The sequence below is a fragment of the Vicia villosa genome, unplaced genomic scaffold (genome assembly GCF_029867415.1).
Source record: "Vicia villosa cultivar HV-30 ecotype Madison, WI unplaced genomic scaffold, Vvil1.0 ctg.000029F_1_1_1, whole genome shotgun sequence".
Classification (NCBI taxonomy): domain Eukaryota; kingdom Viridiplantae; phylum Streptophyta; class Magnoliopsida; order Fabales; family Fabaceae; genus Vicia; species Vicia villosa.
Window position 1 is genome coordinate 362701 of NW_026704961.1, and position 24505 is coordinate 387205.

Below are 24505 nucleotides of genomic sequence, written 5' to 3' on the forward strand. Positions count from 1 at the left end.
GTACTTAGGCAACCAACAAAGATAAATTCCAAAGATAAATTTCAAAAACTCAATCTCTTTTGAATGTGGTCATCATTGTCAACAACAAGTGCTCTTTTTATTTGAGGGCTCGTTTGACGATCAGCATCAATATCAAAAGCATTTAACATGCCACCCCTTTGATTATACATGCCACCCCCCACATTTGTTTATTCCAAAATTACCCTTGAATAAGTTTGTGGGGGGGGAGGGGTGAAACATAAAATTTTATTCAAAATTTCTGATATAATTTTTGCAAAAATATAAAAAAAAAAAATTATACTACCGGAAATTTGAAATTCCTGGTAGTACAATTTTTTTTTTTTTAAAAAAAATACCGATAATTTCTAAAAAAACCAGTATTTTTTCGAAATTTCCGGTAGAAACACATTTTTTTTGAAAATTAGTGATTTTAGGCAAGGATATAATAGTAAAAGCATACCCTTTAGTGGGGTGGCATGTATAACTAGGGGTTGGCATGTTAAATCGTCCAATATCAATCAACGTTATGACTTCGGATCTGTCTTTCATTGCATTGTCCATCTTTCTTCACAATTGATGATATATCTCCTTTGTTAATTACCACTTGAATCTGTTACATATATAAAAAAGAAAATCATTATTTCATCATATGTACAAGAAAGAAATATAAACATATATGTGCACATTTCACAATATTGTGTGGTAGCACTAACCTTGCTCAATGTGAGATTGAGATTTTGGTTTCTTTCTTCTTCTTCTCCTGGAAAATTCTGAGACGATTAGAGGGAAATATGGATGGCTGTGTAAAGAAATAAAAGAAAGTGAGTTATTCATGATAAAGATGCTTCACTTGCTAAAGCTATGTGTAATTAGAAGAAGTCAATATGATGAAGTAGTTTGCAGTAGCACTTGCCTTGTGAAGAAGTCTTGATTCTGTGAAGAAATAAAGTAACTGTGTGTTGAATGAATATGAATGCTGAGACTGTAATCTAAATATATGAATGATAATGAATATGAAAAGGAAACAAAAAGTTATTTAGTTAGAAAGTGTGTTTGGATTCTGTTCAACCAATTAACTGCCAAACTGATTAACTATCTCATGTTTTGTTTGTTACTGATAGGTTCTAACTGTATTACAACTGATTGTGTCACTTATTTATTTTCTTTTGTAGAATTTGTATTACATAATATTTTTAATTTCTTTACAGCAACAAAAAAATTCAAATAGAATTTTTAAACTGATAATATTAAACAGTGTTGAACCGGGTCTAAATTTTTTTCAACGTAGAATAAATAAAACACAAAAGTCTCTCAAACAATAATACGGTACACTTAGGGCGACTTGAAATTAAACATCCTGATAGACATGACAAAAGCCAACACAAAAGCCAATGAGAAGCCAACTACTACAGCTGCAACTACTCCCAGAAAATCATGCTTGAAACCATAGTAACTTTCCAAAAAGTCTTGTACTTAACCCCTTTTTCCGTTGAATTCAATATGATCTTGTATACCTACAAATTGTGAACTCACTAATCCATTCAAACTCCATGCTATTGGATTTGCACAATAAAACCATCTCCACCATATCGGAATTTTCTTTTACCACATGCCAAAGAAAATGAAAGAATAAAAATCGATTAATGACAATTTATACAAATACTTAAAACATATCATTAAAGGAAGTAAAAACTTACAGGTGGTGGGATTACAAATCCTGAGAAAAGGTTCCATAATACATAGGACAGACGAGTAAGGAAAGAGGTGGCATTTGGGTTTGGTGTTATGGCTAGTGACATCATGCCGTAGTAGGTAAAGTATAGAGAGGTGAAGAACATAAAATATATGTACCAAAAAAATTTAGTCACACTCCACTCAAAACCAACCATTGCATAAACTATGGTTCCATATACCAATGTTTGTATTAGAACATAAGGGATTTCAATTAGAGCCTGCATGAAAATATGAAGATTGGATTAAAAAAAAGCACTTGCATAGAATAAAGACTAAAGAAAATCACTTGCCTGAGCAACAGAATAGGCAAGCGAAGAATACATTCCAGCGGCATATTCCCTATATAAGACTCTTCTCTCAATACCTACTACTCCTTGCACAGAATTAGCATTCTTAATGCCAATAAGTAGAACAGTAATCAACATTGAGCCAATGGTGTTCAAGAGATCTTGTCGCTTTTCACTGCAATTTATTGATGTCAACTTTTTCTTAAAACGAAAATATCCAAACTCATGTACTAAAGGTATATCATTTTTCTAATTTTCGGCTTACATTTTGGAACCAATGCCATAAAACATGCACCCGAAAAAGATGGAGGCAGCAATTGTGAAGAGAAACCTTAATCCATTGTATTGTGGATTCCGCCAGTAAGACCAATGTTGTTTCCATAAGCAAGCCTTGCATTGTGTGAAAAGGGGCCTTGAGTACTTTGAAGGAAAGAGAAGATCCTCCGAATCAGGAGCCGGAATGCTCAGTTCTACAGTAAGAGCTTTGTTTCTCCTAAAACAAATGCCAAAACTGTAATGGTTATACTATTTTCCATCAAAATTCTTTCTATAGTAGAATATTGAAATTTTGTACTACTATGTTCCGACTTCATAGAATTACAAACACCTGTATAATTCTGAATTTTTGTACACCTCAGCAAAATCAATCCCCAATTCCATTTCTTTTACTGAAGAAGTGACTTCCAACATCCAAGTTGCTGAGTTACAACCATCTTTAATCTTACTGACACCTTCAATCCCCTTCAAGACAAAAGTGTGTATGCAAATGATTATTTTGGGCATATTAAGATCATAGTATTTCATTTGTCAAAGGTTCATCACAATATTACCTCGAAGTAATTTATTAAATGGGAAGAATGATGTCCAATTGGCCCCGAATATATCACTTGCCCTCCTTGCTTCATCAAGAATAGCTACATTTTGTTGCAAATAATGATCAAATTCATAAGGTTTCTAATGTAAGAAAAAGAACTAAAAATGAAATTGGTATAAATCTTTATTCTTCTTACTTTACCTCATCAAAAGATTCAAATATATCAACTTTGGGTTGATGAATGGCACAGACAACTGTTCTTCCACTGTCCACTAAATTCCTAATTACTCTCATAACGATAGAGACAGATGTTGCATCTAGCCCAGAAGTTGGATCGTCCATGAATATTATAGAAGGATTAGCCACTAACTCAACTGCGATAGTCAACCTTTTGCGCTGTTGTGTCGAGAGACCATTAGAACCAGGCAATCCCACAATTGCATCCTTCAGTGGGGTCAGTTCCACAAGCTCCATAACTTCCTCAATAAACATCTGCAATCATTAGTTAGATTTTTCTTATATAAAACAAACAATCTTTAAATAGCTCCAAGTTTATTAACATGGATAAAACATCTAACTTTTTCGAGTTGTAACACTCTTCTTGCTTCAACACTAATATTTACATTATGTGTTTAACTTCGCATTCAGGTCTTGAGAAAATTTACAAGCAAATAACATATGTGAAAAAATGATAGAATGTAAGAGCAGAGAAATAATGATAGACATATATACATAGTATTAATCCCGAATCTCGAACAATCTGTTCAAGTGAGTTGAAAGTTGCTCTAACAGTGCAGATATTAATGAAGGATTCAGATGCCAACCTTCCTTGTTTCAGCATTGATTTCCACTGACAATCTGAGCCATGCCGAAAAGAGCAATGATTCATAAACAGTAACATAAGGAGAGTGGATATCATTTTTTTCACAGTATCCACAAATTCTAGTAAAGCTTTCCTGCTTCTTCGGATAGCCAGAAATTGTGATGTTCCCACCGATATATCCTTTGGTCTTTCTTCCAGTCAGTACATCCATTAGAGTTGTTTTGCCAGCCCCATTGACACACATTAGTGCAGTTAGAACACCTGGTCTGAAAGCTCCACTGACATCCTTCAAAAGGTTAAACCTATCCCTAATAACTCCTTGATTCATCTTTTCCTGCGAGTTTAGAGTAATTAAGGATTTGCATATTCGGTCTGCAAATTAAAAAAAACACAAGTGTTTCTCAATTATTTTATTTTGTTTATAAATTACCAGTGGCATATCGACTGAATATGTCAAGTCGTCAAAGGTGATACAGTGTGGTTCAAAAGGAAGAATCATTCCACTCTTTCTGTTATGTTTACCGTCCACTACAGATTGTTTCTTCCTCGACAGTGACTGAACGGATTTAACAACCTGATGTTCTTTAATTGCTGCATAATAATCCAATTTCAGTATTAGTAATGCTTTAGGCCTTTATTTTATGTATTTGGTTAAAAAACATTCAAGTTGATGAAACTTACGGTTCAAGAAAGTGAGAGCAAGAATGTAACCAATGATGAATAGTAATGTGTATCCAATCAATGCACCAAAACCAATCCAATACCAGTAGGACTGGGTAAAGAACCCGCGAGATTTCAAAACTTGAACTCCTAGAGGTTCCGTTGAGTTAGGTAGAACCTTTCATCAAAAACATATACATATCCAAACATGTGGTCATTTTAATGTGATAAGGAAACGCAAAAATGAAGATTTAGATCATGGAATAACATACATGTCTCCATGTCTTCCCTTGAAACTCGTTACTCAACAAGGCATTCTGTCCATACATCGTAGGAGATATCCACAATTCCCATAACCACCACTTTTTTATATTGTCTGTATATACATATAGAACAAGAGTACAACTGCATTATAATATATAGGGAAAACATCAACATTAATATGTTGTCTTTGTGATACCTTTTGACACCACAACAACAAGCATTGCCAATGAAAACAACCCAAGTGTGCCGGCCATTGACATTTCTCTACCGATTGCAGCAACTAATCGGCAAAATACATTAGCCATTTGGCTGGCAAGAACTAGAAGAAGGAATGTCCTACAAAATCATATTATTCACAAGTTATGTTAGACTCCAAAATCAAACATGGTATGTTTTGCTGAAAATGCAATAAAACATTTCTCTTTTAAGTTATACCTTCCAATAACATTTGGATCACCAATGACAGAATAGGTGAAGAATACCCAAATACCCACTTCTGCAAAATTTATGGGAACTTTTAGGATCCATGAAGGAAGAGCATATGCCCATGAAGGGAAAAAGAGTAAGTCTCTTTGCTTGTAAAACACATGAAGCCTCCCAACCATCATAGAAAGTTCAGCAAATCCATTCAACAGAATTACCAAACTCCCATAGAACAACGCACCAGCATATATGCCTCCATCGGACACTGAATCATGGCGCATTTGAGTCGGTAGGAAAACGGTCATGGTAATGACAGCAACCAAAGCAATCTAAAGACGAAAAGAAAGGCGTTATGTTAGCAATAAATTTGAGTGAAGTTTTAACAAAGTGAAAATCTATTCATTTTTCAAATCAAACCTACTTGTAAAAGTTTCAAGATATAGTAATATGAATTGCGCTTTATGAGTAAATACTCTCTTGATAAGCAAACATTGAACAACTCCCTCTTTGCAATTCCATACTTGTTGCATGTCAAAGCACCTGGATGGCTTTTTGACTTGTCAAATTGAGTAGCAAGTTCATTACCAAGGCTTCTCCCGGTATGAAATGTTTCAAATGCCTCTGCAAACTCTTCAGCTGTCACAAATCTATAAGGCTTTTCATTTTGTACCCAATATTGTTCCTGGTCTTTCACTGATGTCACCTGCAACATTTGCATTACAACCAAAGTTTAATAGTCAAATCTTACTCCTAAGTCCTAGCCATGTAGACAATAGAAATACGATGAAGCTACTTACTTCTTGCAAAAAGTCTACAATAGATTTCCTCTCAGGACAAACAAAACCCATTGAAGAAAAAAAATGAAGCACTTGCTCACAAGGACCCTGGTACACAATGTGTCCATCAGAGAGTAAAATAATGTCATCAAAAAGATTATATGTCTCTAGTGATGGCTGCTGTAGTGAGATAACGGAAGTTCTTTTGAGAAGGCAAACAAATTGCTTCAGTGTTTTCACAATTTGAAAGGTTGTTGAGTCATCCAAACCATTCGATATTTCATCCATGAATAGAGCTTTAATCGGTCCTACCATCATCTCTCCTGTATTAATTCATTTTTATCATTATTAAAGATTATCATATATGAACGTGATTATTCATGATATACTTCAATAATGAAACCATGTTTGTTGTACCTATTGTAACACGCTTCCTTTCTTCTTTAGAGATACCTCTTAACATTGCATTTCCACAGTTATCCAGTCCCAAAATCTGAAAATATAATCCAAATTAAAAAATAAATTTAATACAAAAATTCAGGAGGAGCTTATGATGATAACAAAAGGTTTTGAATGTATGAATTTTACCTTTAAAATATAATCTGTTATAAGATTTGCTCTCTGTTCCTCGGTTGCAACAGCCTAAGCATTATTAAGTCACAAGACCAACTAACATGTTATTAGGCATTCTATTCATAAATGAAAAACAGGAAATAGATTGTGACTGCAATGTGGCATAAAGGTTTTGATGTTTCTGAAACTGCAGTGCAGCAACCATGATTGAGGTCGCATCGGCCACATTTGACTGCATTCTCTATGATATCAATGATCGCGACAGGACCATAAACTTCTATTCAAAACCCTGCTTTCTTTTACCTTCATATAGACATCAATATCTGGATCAGGAATTATGTTTTCCTCTTTCTCTTTTCTACACACCTCTTCTAGAATATCTGCATTTTACCGAAGGCATTTCATTATTATTTCCTCAAATCCCTGCTTTTATTTTGAAATTGCATTGAGATGATAAAACAAATACTAACCATATCTCGGTCCAATGCCTTGAACTCTTGCTGAGAAGGCCAAGGTTTCTCTAACAGTCAATTCTCCAAAGTGAACATCATTTTGATCGACATAAACAGCAGTTCTTTGGGGTACAAATTCATTCATCTCATGACCATTGTATGTCACCTTTCCAGTAAACTGTTGATGAAATTGCACCTCATTAGCTAGCTAGAATTGAAAATTCCAAAACAAAATATGAATGCGTTCTTTAACAACTGAATAGTCACCTTTAATTTGGGATTAAGTTTTCCTGCCAAAGCCAAGAGGAGAGTGGTCTTTCCTGAACTCGGAGGACCCAAAAGCAATGTCATCCTGAAAACATTCAGAGTAGCAAATGCAAATATATATTATTTTGGAACTGGATTTACAATGTTATATGTGAAGCACTGACTTAACAAAGACATCTGATACAAAATTGACCTATTAAGCATAGATACCGGAAACACAACACTGACACATTGACATATCGATAATAATTTTAAAAATAAATAAACTAAACTTAATCACAAGTGTTGGTATCGGTTTCAGATACAGTCGCACCTTTTTTCAGAGGTGTTCTGTGCCACAGAGAAATTGATCCGACATCATTGATAATAACTTTAAAAAATACTAATATGTTTGTGTATAGCACAGCCAGACATCTGTTAGACACCATAGACACCAGACATACTTCAAGCTAAAGTGTGAGTACTACATGCATATCATCATATAATATATTTTCATTTTACTATTACCTGCTGTGCTTTATAATTCCACTGACATCCTGTAGAATATTCAAATCTTGTTTTCTTCTTTTTAATACATATTTCAACGGAGCCTGTGAAATCCAAAATAAAAAAAGAATTAGAGTAGTATCCAATTCAATCCATGATGAGTTTCCATTAACTAACTGTATATCAAACTCTAAACTTTCAACGTTAAATTAATATAAATAATATAACTAGTTTACCTCTAGCATGTCAAGCATGTAGTTAGTGATTGTAGGAAAAGCTCTCTTTCCTAACTGAATCTGTGCTTGGACGTTCAAGTGTTGAAATCGAACTTCGACTGTAGGAATATCAACTCCAGCTCTGTGATAATATCATGTCATGCAACGTAAGAAGGAAAAAAAAAGAGTCGTGCATTATTATGTACATACCTATCAAAGCGATCTCTCATGTGCTTCAACAAGAAATTATGATCATTGTCCACGTAGTTAGTGGGGACGAGTCTTTGAAGCAAATAAGTTCTTTGTTGCAATCCGATATTGTGTACATCAATTTCATTGGACTCTCCTTGAGGAGATGTCAGTAAACCTCTCCTCAAACGTGCAACCGTTGGAAGCCTCTGAATTGCTGCCCATTTGTCACTCTCCTCCATTTTCAACTACTCTCCTCTATGTTGCAAAGCAATAAAAGTTGGTGTGTAGGTATTTTAGACTCTTAATATATATATATATATATATATATATATATATATATATATATATATATATATATCGAAAATGCTAACGAGTGCCCCAGGGGCACTGATTAAGAGTCTAAAAAAGGTATGCTTTGTTAAATATATATATATATATCGAAAATGCTAACGAGTGCCCGTAGGGCACTCGTTAGCATATGACCATATATATATATATATATATATATATATATATATATATATATATATATATATATATATATTTCTAATTACACTAAATGTGCCTTTTTATTTAAAACAGTGAATCCAGATTTTTCTTCTATCTTTAACAAGAGTCGCCAGTTGATCCATCTTATTGTTGCCCTTAGGGATGGCAAGAGGTAATGCCTGGGCAGTCTATTATAATATCTGTCAGTTTAAAAAAAATTCCGTATCGAGACTATACCCGCGTGGGAACCAACATTTATATTCGGATCTTCTCATATTTGTTTATTCGCATTTTTAATTAAAATTATCGATCATTTATAATTTATCATATCATTTTAAGTTTTTAACAACAATTATAATAAAAATCGTAAAAGTTTATTATTAAGTTAAAAAATAGACAAACACTTATATTAAAATGCGTATAAATTTAATGGTGATGTATTTAATAAAATAGATAAACTTACAATAATAAAAATAAAATTATATAAATATATATAATGTGGGTATGAGATGGGATGGATATTAAAGTATCGTACCCATATCATAATTTTAACTGATACTCAATTGGGATGAGTCAAATTGTCAACCGATTTAAAAACTATAAAATGATGTAAATATCTGCACCCAATTTAAAAACTATAAAATGGTCTAAATATTTAATAAAATATTTTTATATAATTATATACTATAATTTAATTCGATAACAGTTTTATACGATGCATTATTATTGATAATCATAATGTCTATGCATATTTATTGTTGATATATCATTTTTAAAATACTAGCCATGTTATCAAATGAGTATATTTATCATTATAGCTCGGTTAACCAAGTTAATATAGTCCGTTAATTTTTTAAATTAAATATTTATTATAAAATAATATTGTTTAGTGTTTATCATAAAATTTATTATTTAAATTATTTTTAAATATTTGATTTTTTAACAAACATAACACATTACTTAGAAGTGCTTCTAGGTTATGTATAGAGTATGTTCTATTTCAACTGCCTATTAACATGTAATAATTCTTGTTTGTTTGTTTATTAATGAAGTTTATTTTTTCTATAAAAAAAATTGTGGTCGTGCTTTTCTATTTCTTAATTCATTCACTGCTACTTTCGCAAATGCATTTGAAGGTTCAATTGTTCTTGACATTAGTAATTTGAATCAACTCTGTTTTCTTCTTATAGCTTCATCTTTGGGACCAGATCACAAGCATATGCCAGTGTAATTCTTACGTAATAAAAAAATGTTTACTACTTTACAAAATTCAAACTACTAATTCATATCGATTTTTCTTATTTTAATCTTATAAATTACAAATAACTTTCAATTTAGACCATCGGATTTAATTTTAATTTCATAATTGATTGAATCGACTACTCATTAATTAGGTGCATTACTATTGATATGTTAATGTTAAAAATATTGAAAACCTCATGGCATAAATTTTTATCTTTTATTTATTTTTTAAATTAAACAGACTTTTTTTTTAGAAAGCAAGACTTTTTTTAAAAACAAAAAGAGACTAAATGTGTGGTTTTTATTATTATTATTTTAGTGAAAGATATTTTAGTTTAAGTGATATTAATGTAAAGATGTTGGGTCTTTCAATGAAAAAAGATGGGTCCAAAAAAAGTTCAAACCCATCGTTTTAAATTGATCATATCTGAGGGGCTGCTTTATACACCTTAATCATTGCTTTTTCACTTTAGTGAAAAATTAAAATTATTTATAGAATTCAAAAATTTATTTTAGAATGTATCTCATTCACATTTGTTTTTGAGTCATATCTTAAGGTTATGTCAACAAAAAATTATAAAAAAGGATCTCCGCATAATTTATGTCTAGAACCCCAGATGAATCTGGGAATGAGCCACATTTAAATGTTTTAGGATGGCTATCTCAAATTCAAAAAAAGGCAGTCGAAGTCCTATTCTTGTAAGCAAACACTCATCGAATGAGACTGTGCAGTCATAAAATGAGTTGCATATCCTCTTCTCCTCTAGAACTGGGAGGACCAACCACTTTAAAGCATGAGCGACCACAATGTCAGTATCACGCAGGGCAACCTTAGTGCTCAAAGTCGAAAAAGTGTATGCCGCTATTTCATCTACCCAATCAAAAGCTGGCACATCCGACCGATCATAACCTACATTCTTCAGACGAACCCGGATACAATCTCTAGCATACTCCTTCCTTTTTATTCCATTTTTACACTTTACTTCAAAACATTAATATGGTTAACGTGAAATTTTGGAGGACAAAATTGGAATTGTGTTATTAATTTATGGCTTAAATAGTCTTTTGGTCCCTGTAAGTTAGAGAATTTTTGAATTTGATCCTTATATCTTTTTTTTCTGCTTTGAAAGACAAAGATCTAGAAAATCTCATGAGTATTATCTAGATTTGCAAAGCTGGAGCAACATACAGAATGGGCAAGAGAGGTGCACTGACAGAAATGCAAATGTTACTGAACCTTATTCACCAAGAGAAATACATGTGTTAGGTTAGAAATAAGGAGGATTCCGAGATTGTGGCTGATATCTTCTAGACACACCCTAACTCGGTCAAGTTTTTGAATATGTTTCCTCTGGTGTTGATTTTTGAATGCACGTACAAGACAAACAGGTCAGCTTATTAATATTAACTTCTCCCATCTTAAAAATATGTAGAGTGATCTAGTTTATGGATATTTTTTAATCGTACAGGTACCGGCTACCACTGCTTGAGATTATTGGTGTTACATAAACAAAATTGACGTTTCCAATTGCTTTTGCATATTTGGAACGCGAAAGGGGGGAGAACTTCACATGGACACTAGAGAGGCTCAAGGAGTTGTTCTATTCTGAGAAGTTGCTACCAGATGTCATGGTGACGGACCAGGAATTTGCATTAATGAATGCCATTGATTTTGTGTATCCAAATGTGTCTCATCTGCTGTGTACATTTCATATTTCAAAAAATGTTAGCATGAAATGTAAAGAGTATGTCAAATCAGAAAGACAAGAACATGTCATAGATCAATGGAACAACATGATGTATTCAAATACAGAAGACGAATTTGATGTACATCTCAAGCACTTCGAGAGTGTATGTGGTGATATTCCATCATTTGTCAAGTATGTGAAAGAAACATGGTTAACACCATATAAAGAAAGATTTGTTGCTGCATGGACTAACAGAGTCACTCATTTAGGCAACACAACAACAAACAGGTATGTGTTAAAAGAACATGAGTTTATGTTTTCTATTTGTGAGTTGTTTATTTAATGTGTCTATGATTTGTAGTGTGGAGTCTGCACATTGGAGACTAAAAAACAGGTTGACGACAAGTCGTGGTGATTTATGTGCAAGTTGGGAGGCTATGAACACAATGTTGAAGTTGCATCTAGGTTCCATAAGAGTGTCTTTTCAAATAAGTATCGTCAACATTGAGCATCGGTATAACACTTCTTTCTATTCTAAATTGCACAGTTTTGTTTCAAGACAGTGTATACAAATCATTGGAAAGGAACTAGAAAGAGTAAAATTTGTTGGTGCGAGCAAGCAGAGGTGTGGTTGTTACATTAGAACAACACATGGGTTACCGTGTGCGTGTCAGCTTGCCGACTACTAGATTATAGGCATATCTATACCTTTGGAATCTATTCATGTGTTTTGGACAAAATTGCAAATTTCTGAATATAAGGTGAGTCCTGACGAGGGAAAGTGGGATTTAGAAGAGGAGTACGAAGAGTTGAAGCGACAATTTAGTACTATGGATATTGTGGGTCAAAGGGTGTTGAAGAAAAAAGTTTTTGATATTGCCTATCCATCCACATCTCCAATGTGTCCTTCGCCGGTCAAATACAAGCCAAAGAGACGAGTTAAGAAGAGTAGAAAGGGGGAAGAAAGTGATGTGCATCGTGATCCAAGTCAGTGGGAATATACTGATGCTTCGCAGGGGAGTCAGACTTCAAAGATATCATGCACAAAACCAAGTGTGAGTCAATCGTCAACCATGCAGATTGGTGTAGCGGGGAAAATCTGAGATCAAAGCCATTAGATTGACTTGACTCATTATTTTAGTCAAAGTCGCCACCGCGCTTTATTGTTTCCAAAGGAAATGGGAAAAGAGTGAAATAAACCCAAAGTTTATTTTTAAAACAAAAACTACAAAAAAGAGATCTTAGGTACGGGTGTTGATTATACAAGGGGAAGGTTTTAAGCACCCCTCATATCTATGGTACTCCACAGGAACCTTTTTAAAAATATGTGTTTATTAAAAGATATTGTGTGCGAAAGAAAAGGTTTGTTTGGATTTTAAAATAAGCTCGACAAGACATTACATCTTGTGCCTACATACCTCCTCGGTGCAATGGAGAGGTCAGAGCTAATGTAGTTCCACTTAAAAGGGAAGATTTTTAAAAGGAATAAACAATTTATCATCGTAGGAGAGAATACTCAGTCATTGATCTTAAACATGAGAACAAATGGATTCTTTGCATCACAAATGAAAGAAGAGCTCTAACTTGGATAAAATCAACAAGTATGCCACTAGCTCTCTCAAGTGGAAAAGATTCCATCATATCAATCTATATCAAAATCGTGGGGTATCGCAACTCACTACAACAATTAATCGTGTCTAAACTTTGAAGGAAATGCCAACAAAGGCAAGAGATATTTTTAAAGAAAGATTTTTAAAAGAGTTTTACAAACATAAGAAGGTTTTGGAAAAAGGGGGAAGATTTTGAAAATCGAAGAAAGGGGAAGAGATGAAGGGATTACCCTAGAGTGTAAAATAAAAACTAAGGAAAAGAATGATCTAACCAAAATAAGAAGCCAACACTTGACATTAGGAGTCAAGGTAGATTTCTCATCCTTTGGACTACCAGCACTAAACCATATTACCACTTGGGGATCCAGATGAACTTGATTATATTTAGAACAACTTGTATCAAATCTTTGAAATACATCATAAACTCTTGACAAAAATCGGGCAGAGTAACGGCTGTGTACAGATGAATTGCTTATCACAATGTCTTGGAATTAACCATCAAGGACTTTCGAGGAAATACCTGCATACACAAACAGAAAACAATCCAACGCCTTGGAGTAAACTCCAAGAACTTCCAGACAGAATAACAACGGGATAACAAGGTCCAAAGGTACTAAGTCCAAAAGGTCTGGATCTCCAAAATACTCGGGATAGTAACCAATAGTCCATAAAGAGCCTTAAGTCTTTTTTATCTTTTTAAGTTGTTTATTAATATTTTAGCACAAAAATAAAATATGGTCCAAATGGACAAAGGGAAAATAGTGTAAACATAAACACACGTCCAAATGGACAAAGGGAAAATAGCGGAAACATAAACACACGTCCAAATGGACAAAAGGAAAATAGCGGAAACATAAACACGATGAATGATAAAATGAAGCATAAAGCGAGAAATATAAAGAACAATATAATAAAGTGCGGAAATTAAAGTCAATTGTTAATTGTTAGCAAGATGACCATCTTGAAGCTTGTCAAGTATATCATCGATTTTGGAAATGTTAGCAAGATGACCATCTTGAAACTTGTTAAGTATATCATCGATTTTGGAGTAAAGATTGATAGTGAGTGAATGATGATCTCGGGTTTAAATTCAATGAAAGTTCATCAGAAACTTGATAGAATCAAAGTGACTACACGATAAACTTCTATAAGTCTTAAACCAACCACATACAATCTCTGCCATATTTGACCTTTTTTTTTATTCGGGACAATGAATGTTGCGCTATGTTAAGCAGATCGCCAAGTAACTTATATAGAAGTTACCCTACAACGAGGCCGGTCAACAATTTTTGTGCTAATGCATGCGAGAGAAATGATATGTAGATCGTTCTCCGAAAGCAATGCCACACGAAAAGAAAAGAGGTAGCTGTCTCATCTTCATCAAGAATCCAAAAGAATTCCAAGGATGTTGAAGATTTTCATCGACCAAAATAAAAATAAATAAAAGATGGAATCACATTAAAGGTTCCTTCCATCTTCAAGTTCAATCACTTAATATTGCGGATTAGGATTTTCATCCCATCAACACCCTAAGTCCATTGACTTTGAAGAGGAATTAGACCTCTAAACTTGTAATTCAAAGAAAATATTAAAAGAATGGAATAAGAGCAAAGTTATAACCAAAAACAAGTTTAAAAAGGCAAAAAAAACACATTCTGCCTGCAGGAAATCGATTTACCTCAGTAGAAAATCAATTTCCTGAGCGCAGTTTTCAAAAAAACAGCATTAGGAAGCACAAAACCTTGGTTAAACATATCAACAAACACCTTATGATCTTGGATACCAATGTGCACGAAATTTCTTTCAATTCACCATCAAATAACATTAAAATAACACCATAGATGTAGCACACATAATCAACAAAGGATCACATCTTGAAGAATGGATATGGATCTAGAAATTTACCAATTCTTGCACAAACTTTGAATCCACTTCAAGAACAACCACCAAATGCTTTGATGTACCAACAATGTATGAAGAAATAGTGTTTGGATGGAGATTTAGCTCAAAGATTAATGAGATTCAATGTGAATCTCACTAACTTTTTATGGAAGAAGAGCTTTGAGTGATTTGGGAAAGAATGGGAAGAGAAATTGCAAGAGTTTTTTTGGCTCTTCAAGCTTGTGAAATGAAGAGGTAGAGACCTCTATTTATAGAATTGGAAGTGAGGGTAGTGGCAAATTGGTAATTGTCTCTTGGAGATTAATTTGAATTTAATTGGTAAAATGGGGTTAAAATGAGGTTAATGAAGGAAATTAATTATGGTAATGAGTGGAATATTGGTAATGATAATGAATAATCAAGGAAATGTGATTGGTGCCAAAATGATGTCATGTTTCCCTCTTTTTTTCAAATTTCGTCCATAAAAATCGATTTCGTCAGCAAAATTTTCAAAAAAATTTCTTTTTTGAACTGCTTTGGTTCTTGCTCGATCTCTTACCTGTAAAACACAAACAAAAGAAACAAAAATGCATATTTTTGGATTTTGGTTAGTATAAAACAAATTAAACAAATACAGGTGCTTGATGGTTTCCCTCAAAGATGAAGTAAGCACAACACTGAAAATAGAGCTTTAAGATGGAGCTCTTGATTAATGATTGAGATGCACATGATGTGTGATCCTAGGGTCAAAATTTGGGGTATGACAATTGGTAAGCAACCTTCTATCAATTATGCAAAAGCCAAGTGCTTGTCACAATTTCCTGCCTTCTTTCATCCATACATCGATGACATTGTTGATGTTGAACCGAATGAAAATTGTGGTTTCCGTTGTATTTCATTTGCATTAGGAAGGGGGAAGAAGCATGTTATGATGTTCGAAGACAGCTTCATACTCAAATCCAGCAACACGCATATTTGTTTTCCAAGTTATTCTACGACACTGTCTCTAATGTTAGTAATTCATTACTCGTAAAACACTTGGGTTTTCAGGGTTAGGAGAAATGATGTCGATTCCCGATATGGGTTACCCTGTTGCTTCTAAATACAATGTTGTATTTGTTTCTCTTTCTATGAGAATGAACATAACATTTTTCCTGCTTCTCATAGCTCCACCCTATACATGAGTCGACATACAATCATTGTTGTTGGTTTTGTCAACGATAATCATTGGGTTCAGATAAAGTTGAGACTCGATTGTCCACTGTCGCCTGTCATTGCTCGTTGGAGGAATAATTGTTCTAATAATGCAAAAGCATGAGAATCAGCATATGCGGGTCGGTTTAGACACTAGGAAGCACTGACAGGAAACTCAGACATTCAGAAGAATGTTTCTATAGAACCAGAAATTGTTGACATATTGTAATAATAAATATCTATGATACTAATTTCTATTTATATGTTAAGACCATTTGATATTTATTCTATTTATGTTATTGAAGTTAAAAAAATTAAATTTAACTCCCAGTACCAGAAATTCCTAGAAATTTAAAATTTCCGATATTTGAAATTATACCGGAAATTTTAAATTTCCGGTATTAGAAATTTTATATTTTCGGTATCATGCGTTGTAATTTGGTAAATTTCAACAAATTTCTGATACGATCTGAAAATTTCAGAATATCCAATATTTTTGCATGGATAAAATGATCAAAACACCGTCCTTTAAAGATGACAGGTGTAAAAATTGGGGGTGACAAGTTAATTTCTCTTTAAATAGATTGAAAAATAAAAAAAATGAAATTCATTCCCTCTCTTTTGGATAATGAAACGATGGAACATAAGATTACTCCAATCCATCCTATTTCACTTCATCTTTTCTCATCAATTCAAAGTGAATATACCCTATGTACATGATGAAAGTTAGCTGCTTTTCAGTCCCCAATTTAGGTTAATTGCGTTTCAGTCCCCAATTTAGGTTAATTGCGTTTCAGTCCCTTATAGAATAAGTAGAGACTGTAATTAGTGAGAGTTGTGTAAGAAAAGGAATAGAAATGGAGGAGGACGGTGAGATATACGACGGTGCAAGGGCTGAATTCCCGCTTTCCTTCGGAAAACAATCCAAATCTCAAACTCCTCTCGAAACCATTCACAACGCCACTCGTCGTTCCGTTCCCAATTCCAAAACCGCCAACGATTTTCCTTCCATCTCTTCCTCTTCCAAACAATGGCTTCAATCCGTTCGTTCTTCCAAAAACCCTACCCTTCCTCCTCCGCCACCTTCTCCTCCCCTTCACGACGATTCTCCACTCGTCGGACCCCCTCCACCGCCACCACATAATGACGACGACGAGGAGGATGACGGTGACATGATTGGCCCGCCTCCACCGCCACCTGGTTCTAATCTGGACGATTCCGACTCCGACGAGGAATCTCATCAAGACCTTCTCGGAAACCGGTTTCGTATTCCGCTTAGCAACGAGATTGTACTCAAAGGCCATACAAAGGTATTCTCTTCCTTCAAAATTAAGTGCTTATCGCATAATTGCTTATTATGTAGGTGCTTAATTAAGTGTTTATGCCAACAAAAGCTCTTAAGTCAATCCAAACAAACTTTAATTATGTTAGTGAGCTGTAGTTGTTTCAAAATCAGTTGCAGTAATAATATGATGTTAATTAATGGTGAGGTTTTGGGAACTATTAACAGGTTGTATCAGCTCTTGCTGTGGATCACTCGGGATCCCGGGTACTATCTGGAAGCTACGACTATATGGTTCGAATGTATGACTTTCAAGGAATGAGTTCCCGTTTGCAATCCTTTCGACAACTCGAGCCGTCTGAAGGGCATCAAATTCGTAATTTAAGCTGGAGTCCAACTGCAGACCGTTTTCTGTGTGTCACCGGTTCGGCTCAAGCTAAGGTAGCTAAGAACCTAACATCATTTTCTGTTTTTCTTTTTCATGTTTTAGTAGTTTTTTTTCCTTTCATTTTTTATGCTTTGCTTAATTTTCTTTTCCTTGCATTGCAGATTTATGATCGTGACGGCCTCACTTTGGGCGAGTTTATAAAGGGAGACATGTATATTCGTGATCTAAAGAATACCAAGGGTCATATAACTGGGTTGACATGTGGAGAGTGGCACCCAAAAAATAAGGAGACTATTTTAACATCATCAGAGGATGGGTCGCTACGCATATGGGATGTGAATGACTTCACAAGTCAGAAGCAGGTTTGGAAATTTCATCTTACTCATTTTTACAAAGCATATTTTCCCTGTAGTTGTTCCATGCATAGTGATTTTTATTTTATTTTGCTTTGAGTGATTTTTACTGTATGTATTACTAGTATTTTTGAATTTTTTTGCAAAATATTATAATTAGGTTGTTTACATCTATTGCTTCAATCATTTGCGTGTAAAACTATCACTGCTACGTTGCGTTAGGTTTAAAAGAAGTAATAGGCGTTATCTTTAAAACAGTGATATCAAATTGTGGCACCATGGTTGCTATGGCGGATATACATGGCGGTGGTTGGGCTCACCGCAATGGTAAATATCGGCCGATATTGCGGGGTTTTCCGCTATAATGGCGCAGCAAAGCAGCCAGTATGGCGGGATTTTGGCCATCCGCCATCAACAACATTGATTTACAATAATACCCCTCTTCTACCCTGGACTATTGCTGTATGGATGATAAATTATTTTTTTTCTTATGGTTAAGAGTATGTGTGCTTTTTTGTACATGTTTTGAAAAGAAACTGGTGATTCATTCATCTAATAGTAATTACAACCACAGCTAATTGATATATCCTAATTGACCAAGTTTCCGTTTTCCATCCAATGACATTGAAAGAATATGCATATGTGCATTTTGACTATACATATATAGAGGTTTTTGTGTCTCTGGACAGAGATATGATAATTTATTCTATAACTTGCAAATTTATATTTTCCACTTCTATGATGTTATTGAAATCACGCTGTTATTATTCAATGATAGGTCATTAAGCCAAAGCTTGCGAGACCTGGAAGAGTTCCTGTCACCACATGCGCATGGGATCATGATGGTAAATGCATCGGTGGTGGTATAGGAGATGGTTCTATACAGGTAAAAATGCTTTCTCACTGACATTGGGTAGTAAGGTCAACATATATGCTGCTTTTAAGTTATACTTAGCTTTAACTTTCTTGTAACTTGTTATGCTGCTTGGGATGTTCAATTAATTTTCACAGATTTGGAGTATTAAACCTGGATGGGGAAGTAGGCCGGATATATATATTGAAAAATGTCACGAGGATGATATTACTGGTCTGAAATTTTCTACTGATGGGAGAATCTTATTGTCAAGGAGCTCTGATGATTCATTGAAGGTAAATAAATGACCGCATACTTAAAATCATAGCTTGTAGGTTGCTGTTTTTTTTCTTCTTTATCAGGCCTGCATAAACAATTTTCTAATCTTCCTGACATATCCTAATTGACCAATGAATTATGCTGTAGGTTTGGGATCTGCGCAAAACAAAAGAAGCATTGAAGGTATTTAAAGAACTGCCAAATCACTACGGACAAACAAATGTTGACTTCAGTCCTGATGAGCAACTATTTTTTACTGGAACATCTTTAGAAAGGGATAGCTCAACAGGAGGTTTATTATGCTTCTTTGATAGAGTAAATCTTGAACTTGTTTCAAAAGTTGGCATATCCCCCACTTCCAGTGTTGTTCAGTGTTCTTGGCATCCTAAACTGAATCAGGTAACAAATTATTGGTCATGTTACTCAATAATTATCTGGTGTCGTTTTGCATTTTCTGAAACAATATTTGGTGCCTGCCTTATAAATACTTCTTGAACTTACTTTTATTCGTAAAGATCTTCGCAACTGTTGGCGATAAAAGCCAAGGAGGGACTCACATACTATATGATCCAACCATCAGTGAGAGAGGAGCTCTTGTTTGTGTTGCTCGTGCACCAAGGAAAAAATCAATTGACGACTTTGAGGCAAATCCTGTTATTCACAATCCTCATGCTTTACCTCTATTTAGAGATCAGCCAAGCCGCAAGCGTCAGCGAGAGAAGGTATTAAAAGATCCATTGAAGTCACATAAGCCTGAACTACCCATGACAGGACCTGGCTTTGGTGGACGAGTTGGTACAAGTCAAGGAAGCTTACTGACCCAGTATCTTCTAAAGGTTCGTGTGTATTTCTTATCATATTTTCTTGATTTCCCAGTCTTCATGCTTTAGATTTTAACAGTTGAAGGTTATATTTTCATGTAACTGCAGAAAGGGGGTTTGATTAAGGAGACATGGATGGATGAAGATCCAAGGGAAGCTATCCTAAAATATGCTGATGTTGCAGCAAAGGAACCAAAGTTCATTGCTCCAGCGTATGCCGAAACTCAACCGGAGCCATTGTTTGCGAAGTCAGATTCTGAGGATGAAGATAAATGATTTCTGCAATTACAGTTTCTGGAGCGTAGATGGTGAATGCAGAAGGAACAGCTGCAGACAAGAGTGATTCAGAACTCAGTAGTGGTTACTTGTTCCAAGTCCAACATGCAAAGTAGAGCGTTCCCGGCACTGGAGCAAAGCTTAGTTAACGCCGCTGGGAAAGAAGATTTTAAATTTGGCATCTCTACAAAGTTCTATGGATTTTCTTGGAGCAGTATTAATATCTGTACATTCTGTCATGTAAAATTGAATTTTGAAAACTATTACATAATCTTAGTTTTGAAAACTAATCTAATGAAAATGTTGAGACTTCCCTAGAAGAGATAGATCTGTATGATTGGATTTTGTCGGAACAAACAACTTACGAGTAGCTTCAATTATTACAATACTGATTTGACAATTGAGAATTACAGATTATTCCCATACATTTTTAAAAGAAACTATCTAAAGTAAAAACCACTTTTCTCCTAATTTTCTACAACATCATCCACAATAGGCCATGCTACTTGCTAGCTTTTACCACATCGAGAATCGACTTAAGCGCCTCAAGGGTCAACGGTTTCACTTGATAGTCATTTAGCCCTGCCTCAATAAATTCTTGTTTTTCTGCATCTCTATTGCATGATGACGCACCAACAATCATGCTTTCAATACCCATTGATCGTAGTTTCTTGGTTGCCTGCATAAAAAGCATGCAAAAAATGAATATCATTATTCTAAATATAATGCAGCATACATTTAAAAAAAAAACCTATAATGTAATCCTCCTTTTCATAGCAATACAAAACACAATTCAAAGCCAGACCTGAATCAAGATAAATAATGCTTTGAAATAATTAATTCCCAACATATGTACCTCAATCCCATTCATGATAGGCATATCTTTGTCCATGAAAATAATGTCATAACTTTGACCACTACAATGAATATCTATGGCTTCTTTACCATTCTTTACTGCTTCATTTTTCACACCAGCTCTTTTCAATAGACCTTGATGAATCATTCTAACAAGCTTATCATCATCTACAATAAGCGCTCTTAATTCAGTAGCTGAGTTTTGAGGTTCCATGAGCCCTTTCCCTTTCTCTTGATCTTTCATATTGTACAACGCTCCTCAATTACCACTTCTGCACAAAAACAATGATGAGTTAATTCATAAGTGTCGAACAATATAGTAAATTTCAGTTCAGAATATCAACATAGCAGTAAAACTGATTTTTACCTAAAAGAGATTGATAATTTCTTTTCTTGATCTTCACCAAGGAAATATGGATGAATGAATGAATGGCTGGTTGTAATAATCTCTAAAAAGAAGAATGTAAATTTTATTATAAAGACATGTTTGCTAAATAAGAATATTTCAAGATAATGTTGCAGTTGCATTTACCTTTTCAGTTAGTCTTCTTTCTTTCTCAGTGATGAATATGCTATGAACACTTGAAGATAAAAATTATGAATGAATAAGTAAACTAACTGGTATGGTATGCTATATATATAGTATATGTGGTTGCCGTGTGGTTATGTAAATTGTAACGACATATTGAAAGAAAAAGAGAGAGAAGGAAGTAAAGGTAACTAGAAAGTGTTCTTGGATTTTGTGCAACCAACTAACTGCCAAACTAACTAACTAACTAACTAACTCATGTTTTGTTTGTTAGTCAGTTATAATTTTTTCTCTTTGCTGACTTTTTGTATCACGTTCTGTATTTGAAAACATAAATGCATTTTGTTTGTTATCTTAAAGAAGTCTTTAAAGTTAGGGGGTGTATATACTATATTGACAAAGAAATGTAATCCTTCTTTTCATAGTATACATTATAAGCAAAAAATGGAGAGTGTCACGTTCAACTTGAGGGGTAGGAAGTTAAATCCTCTACTAAATTAGTTCGGAAAATAAAATTCGATTGGAGGATAACCCTTATAAAATTTAAAATACTTTGATTATCTGAAGAATAACAAGCATGGTAGCATGGTATACTAGATAGAGATATCTCAATCTTTAATTTAATAATTTTAAATTAGTATAATAATAAAATCCCAACTTTTCATTTATGAAAAATATGATGGAGTAAAAAAAAATACATGATTTATTTTTTTAAGTTCGTTTATGGAAAAATACTTCTATAGGAACAAACCTATATCTATATTTTTAGAAGTAAGCAATAAGAATGGAGAAAATATTTAATTTATTTAAAATTTAATTTATTTTTTAATTAGAATCAATGGTGATGATAATAAATGAGAGAGATATTTATTTATTAGCTAATAAAAAATTTAATTGATTGTTTATAAAATTACATGTTATATTTGTTTCTATGTAAGTATTTTTCTCGTCTGCCTACATAGATGAAAATTCAAGATTTTGTTTATACATGTTAAAATATCATGTTGTGTATAATTTATTTTAAAATATGATATTTAACTTAAAGTCATTATTCTTCATATTTTAAGATAATTTTTTTTTTGAAAAATATATATATATATATATATATATATATATATATATATATATATATATATATATATATATATATATTTCATTGAATCAAAAGCGATTACAAACGAGGCGATATGAGATTGAATGAGTTATGCATTGAGTGTTTTGATCATTGAGCATCTAAAATATTAGTGAAGGTAAGTATTGTCATTATACCTTCTTGAAATTTAATTATTTGATTCCAAAGCCTTGAACATGACGCTTTATCTTGAGATTCACCTTTTCCTTCTTTGATACAAAAATATTTGTCTTCATCAAAATATATTCATCATAGAGAAGCTTGCTTTCACAAGAGTGAGCTATGGCATAAGAGATTGAGGCATCTGAACTTCAGAAGCTTAGGGCATCTGAGTTCAAAGAATCTGGTACATGAAATTTCAAAGATTGTGGCACTAGAGAAATCATGTGATATATGCATAAGAGACAAGCAACCAAGATTGTCATTCTCATTAGAAATGCATCCAAGAGCAACTCATGCTTTGGGTGTGGTGCATTCTAATTTATTTGAGTCATTTCTAGTACCTTCACTTGGAGGGAACAAACACTTTGTGTCATTTGTGGATGAGTTCACAAGAATTACATGGGTAGTACTCATAAAGTTAAAACATGAGGTGTTTTCTGAGTTTTCTGAGTTTAAAGATCCTCAGAATCGATGGTGGATGTGAGTTTAATTATAGAGAGTTCAAGAAGTTCTGTGAGGATAATGGTATTGAGCATGAGGTGACTGCTCCATATACTTCACAACATAATTGTCTTGCTGAAAGGAGGAATAGAACTCTACTTGACATGACAAGAAACATGTTGAAAGAAAATAATTTGCCTCAGACATTCTGGGTTGAAGATGTTGCCACTGTGTGCTCAACAAATGTTTAACAAAGAATTTAAAGAAAGTAGTTCTTTTGGATAAGTGGACTAGAAGAAAGCAAAATGTAATCCATTTAAACGTGTTTGGTTTTGTTTGTTACAAACACTTTCCAGATGCTACTAGAAGGAAATTGGATGACAAAAGCAATGTCATGTTCCTTATAGATTATCACTCTACATGTGCCTATAAGCTCTATTTCCCAATCACCAACATAGTCGTTGTCAGCATAGATGTGATAGTGAAAGAATAAAAAACATGGGATTGGTACAAGTCTCAATCCAACTCTAGTGCAATATCAACATTAGAGTCTAATTCTGACTCTGACGGAAAATCTATCTCTAAAGGAGATTCTGAGTCTGACGATGACTTTGACTCTGAAGGAGATTCTGACTCTGGAGAAGATTCTGAAAGTAATTCTCAGTATGAAGGTGATCATGATTCTGAAGGTAATCCAACCTCTAAAGGTGATCCATCCTTTAAAGGTGGTCCAACCTCTGAAGGTGGAGCTTCTGAAGGTGGTCCTGCCTCTAAAGGTGAACTTGCTTAGTTGCATAGGCCACAGAGAATCACACATATATGAAGGAGACATGCCGACTTTGAGTTACTACATGATGTTGAGATTGACTCTGAAGGTGAAGTCATACAATGTGTCGTGATAGTGGATGTTGAACCAGTCAACATTGATGAGGCTCTCAAGAAGAAGGTGTAGATGAACGCCATGAAAGAAGAACTTGAGGCAATCAAAAGAAATAAAACATGGTAACTGTTCTACCAAAGAACAAGAAAGCCATTAGGGTGAGATGGGTTTTCAAGATAAAGTT

At 33.9% G+C, this 24505-nt stretch overlaps 2 protein-coding genes and 1 pseudogene across 2 annotated transcripts; 1 reads left to right on the plus strand and 2 right to left on the minus strand.

Moving 5' to 3' along the window:
* Window positions 1–1332: 1332 nt before the first annotated feature.
* Window positions 1333–8205, minus strand: LOC131622270 (pleiotropic drug resistance protein 1-like; annotated as a pseudogene).
* An 8500-nt stretch (window positions 8206–16705) lies between these two features.
* Window positions 16706–20642, plus strand: LOC131622321 (uncharacterized). Its single transcript, XM_058893348.1, has 8 exons — window positions 16706–17380; window positions 17581–17793; window positions 17902–18102; window positions 18872–18979; window positions 19105–19242; window positions 19373–19624; window positions 19741–20061; window positions 20155–20642. The coding sequence occupies exons 1-8, from the start codon at window positions 16928–16930 to the stop codon at window positions 20320–20322; spliced, it is 1854 nt and encodes a 617-aa protein (XP_058749331.1). The 5' UTR covers window positions 16706–16927; the 3' UTR covers window positions 20323–20642.
* Window positions 20643–20664: 22 nt separating this feature from the next.
* LOC131622322 (two-component response regulator 24-like) lies at window positions 20665–21780 on the minus strand. The gene is made up of 4 exons (XM_058893350.1): window positions 21710–21780; window positions 21545–21626; window positions 21179–21449; window positions 20665–21001 (listed from the first exon to the last, which is right to left on the minus strand). Exons 3-4 carry the CDS (start codon window positions 21419–21421, stop codon window positions 20825–20827), a joined length of 420 nt encoding a protein of 139 aa, XP_058749333.1. The 5' UTR covers window positions 21422–21449; window positions 21545–21626; window positions 21710–21780; the 3' UTR covers window positions 20665–20824.
* Between the last annotated feature and the right edge of the window lie 2725 nt (window positions 21781–24505).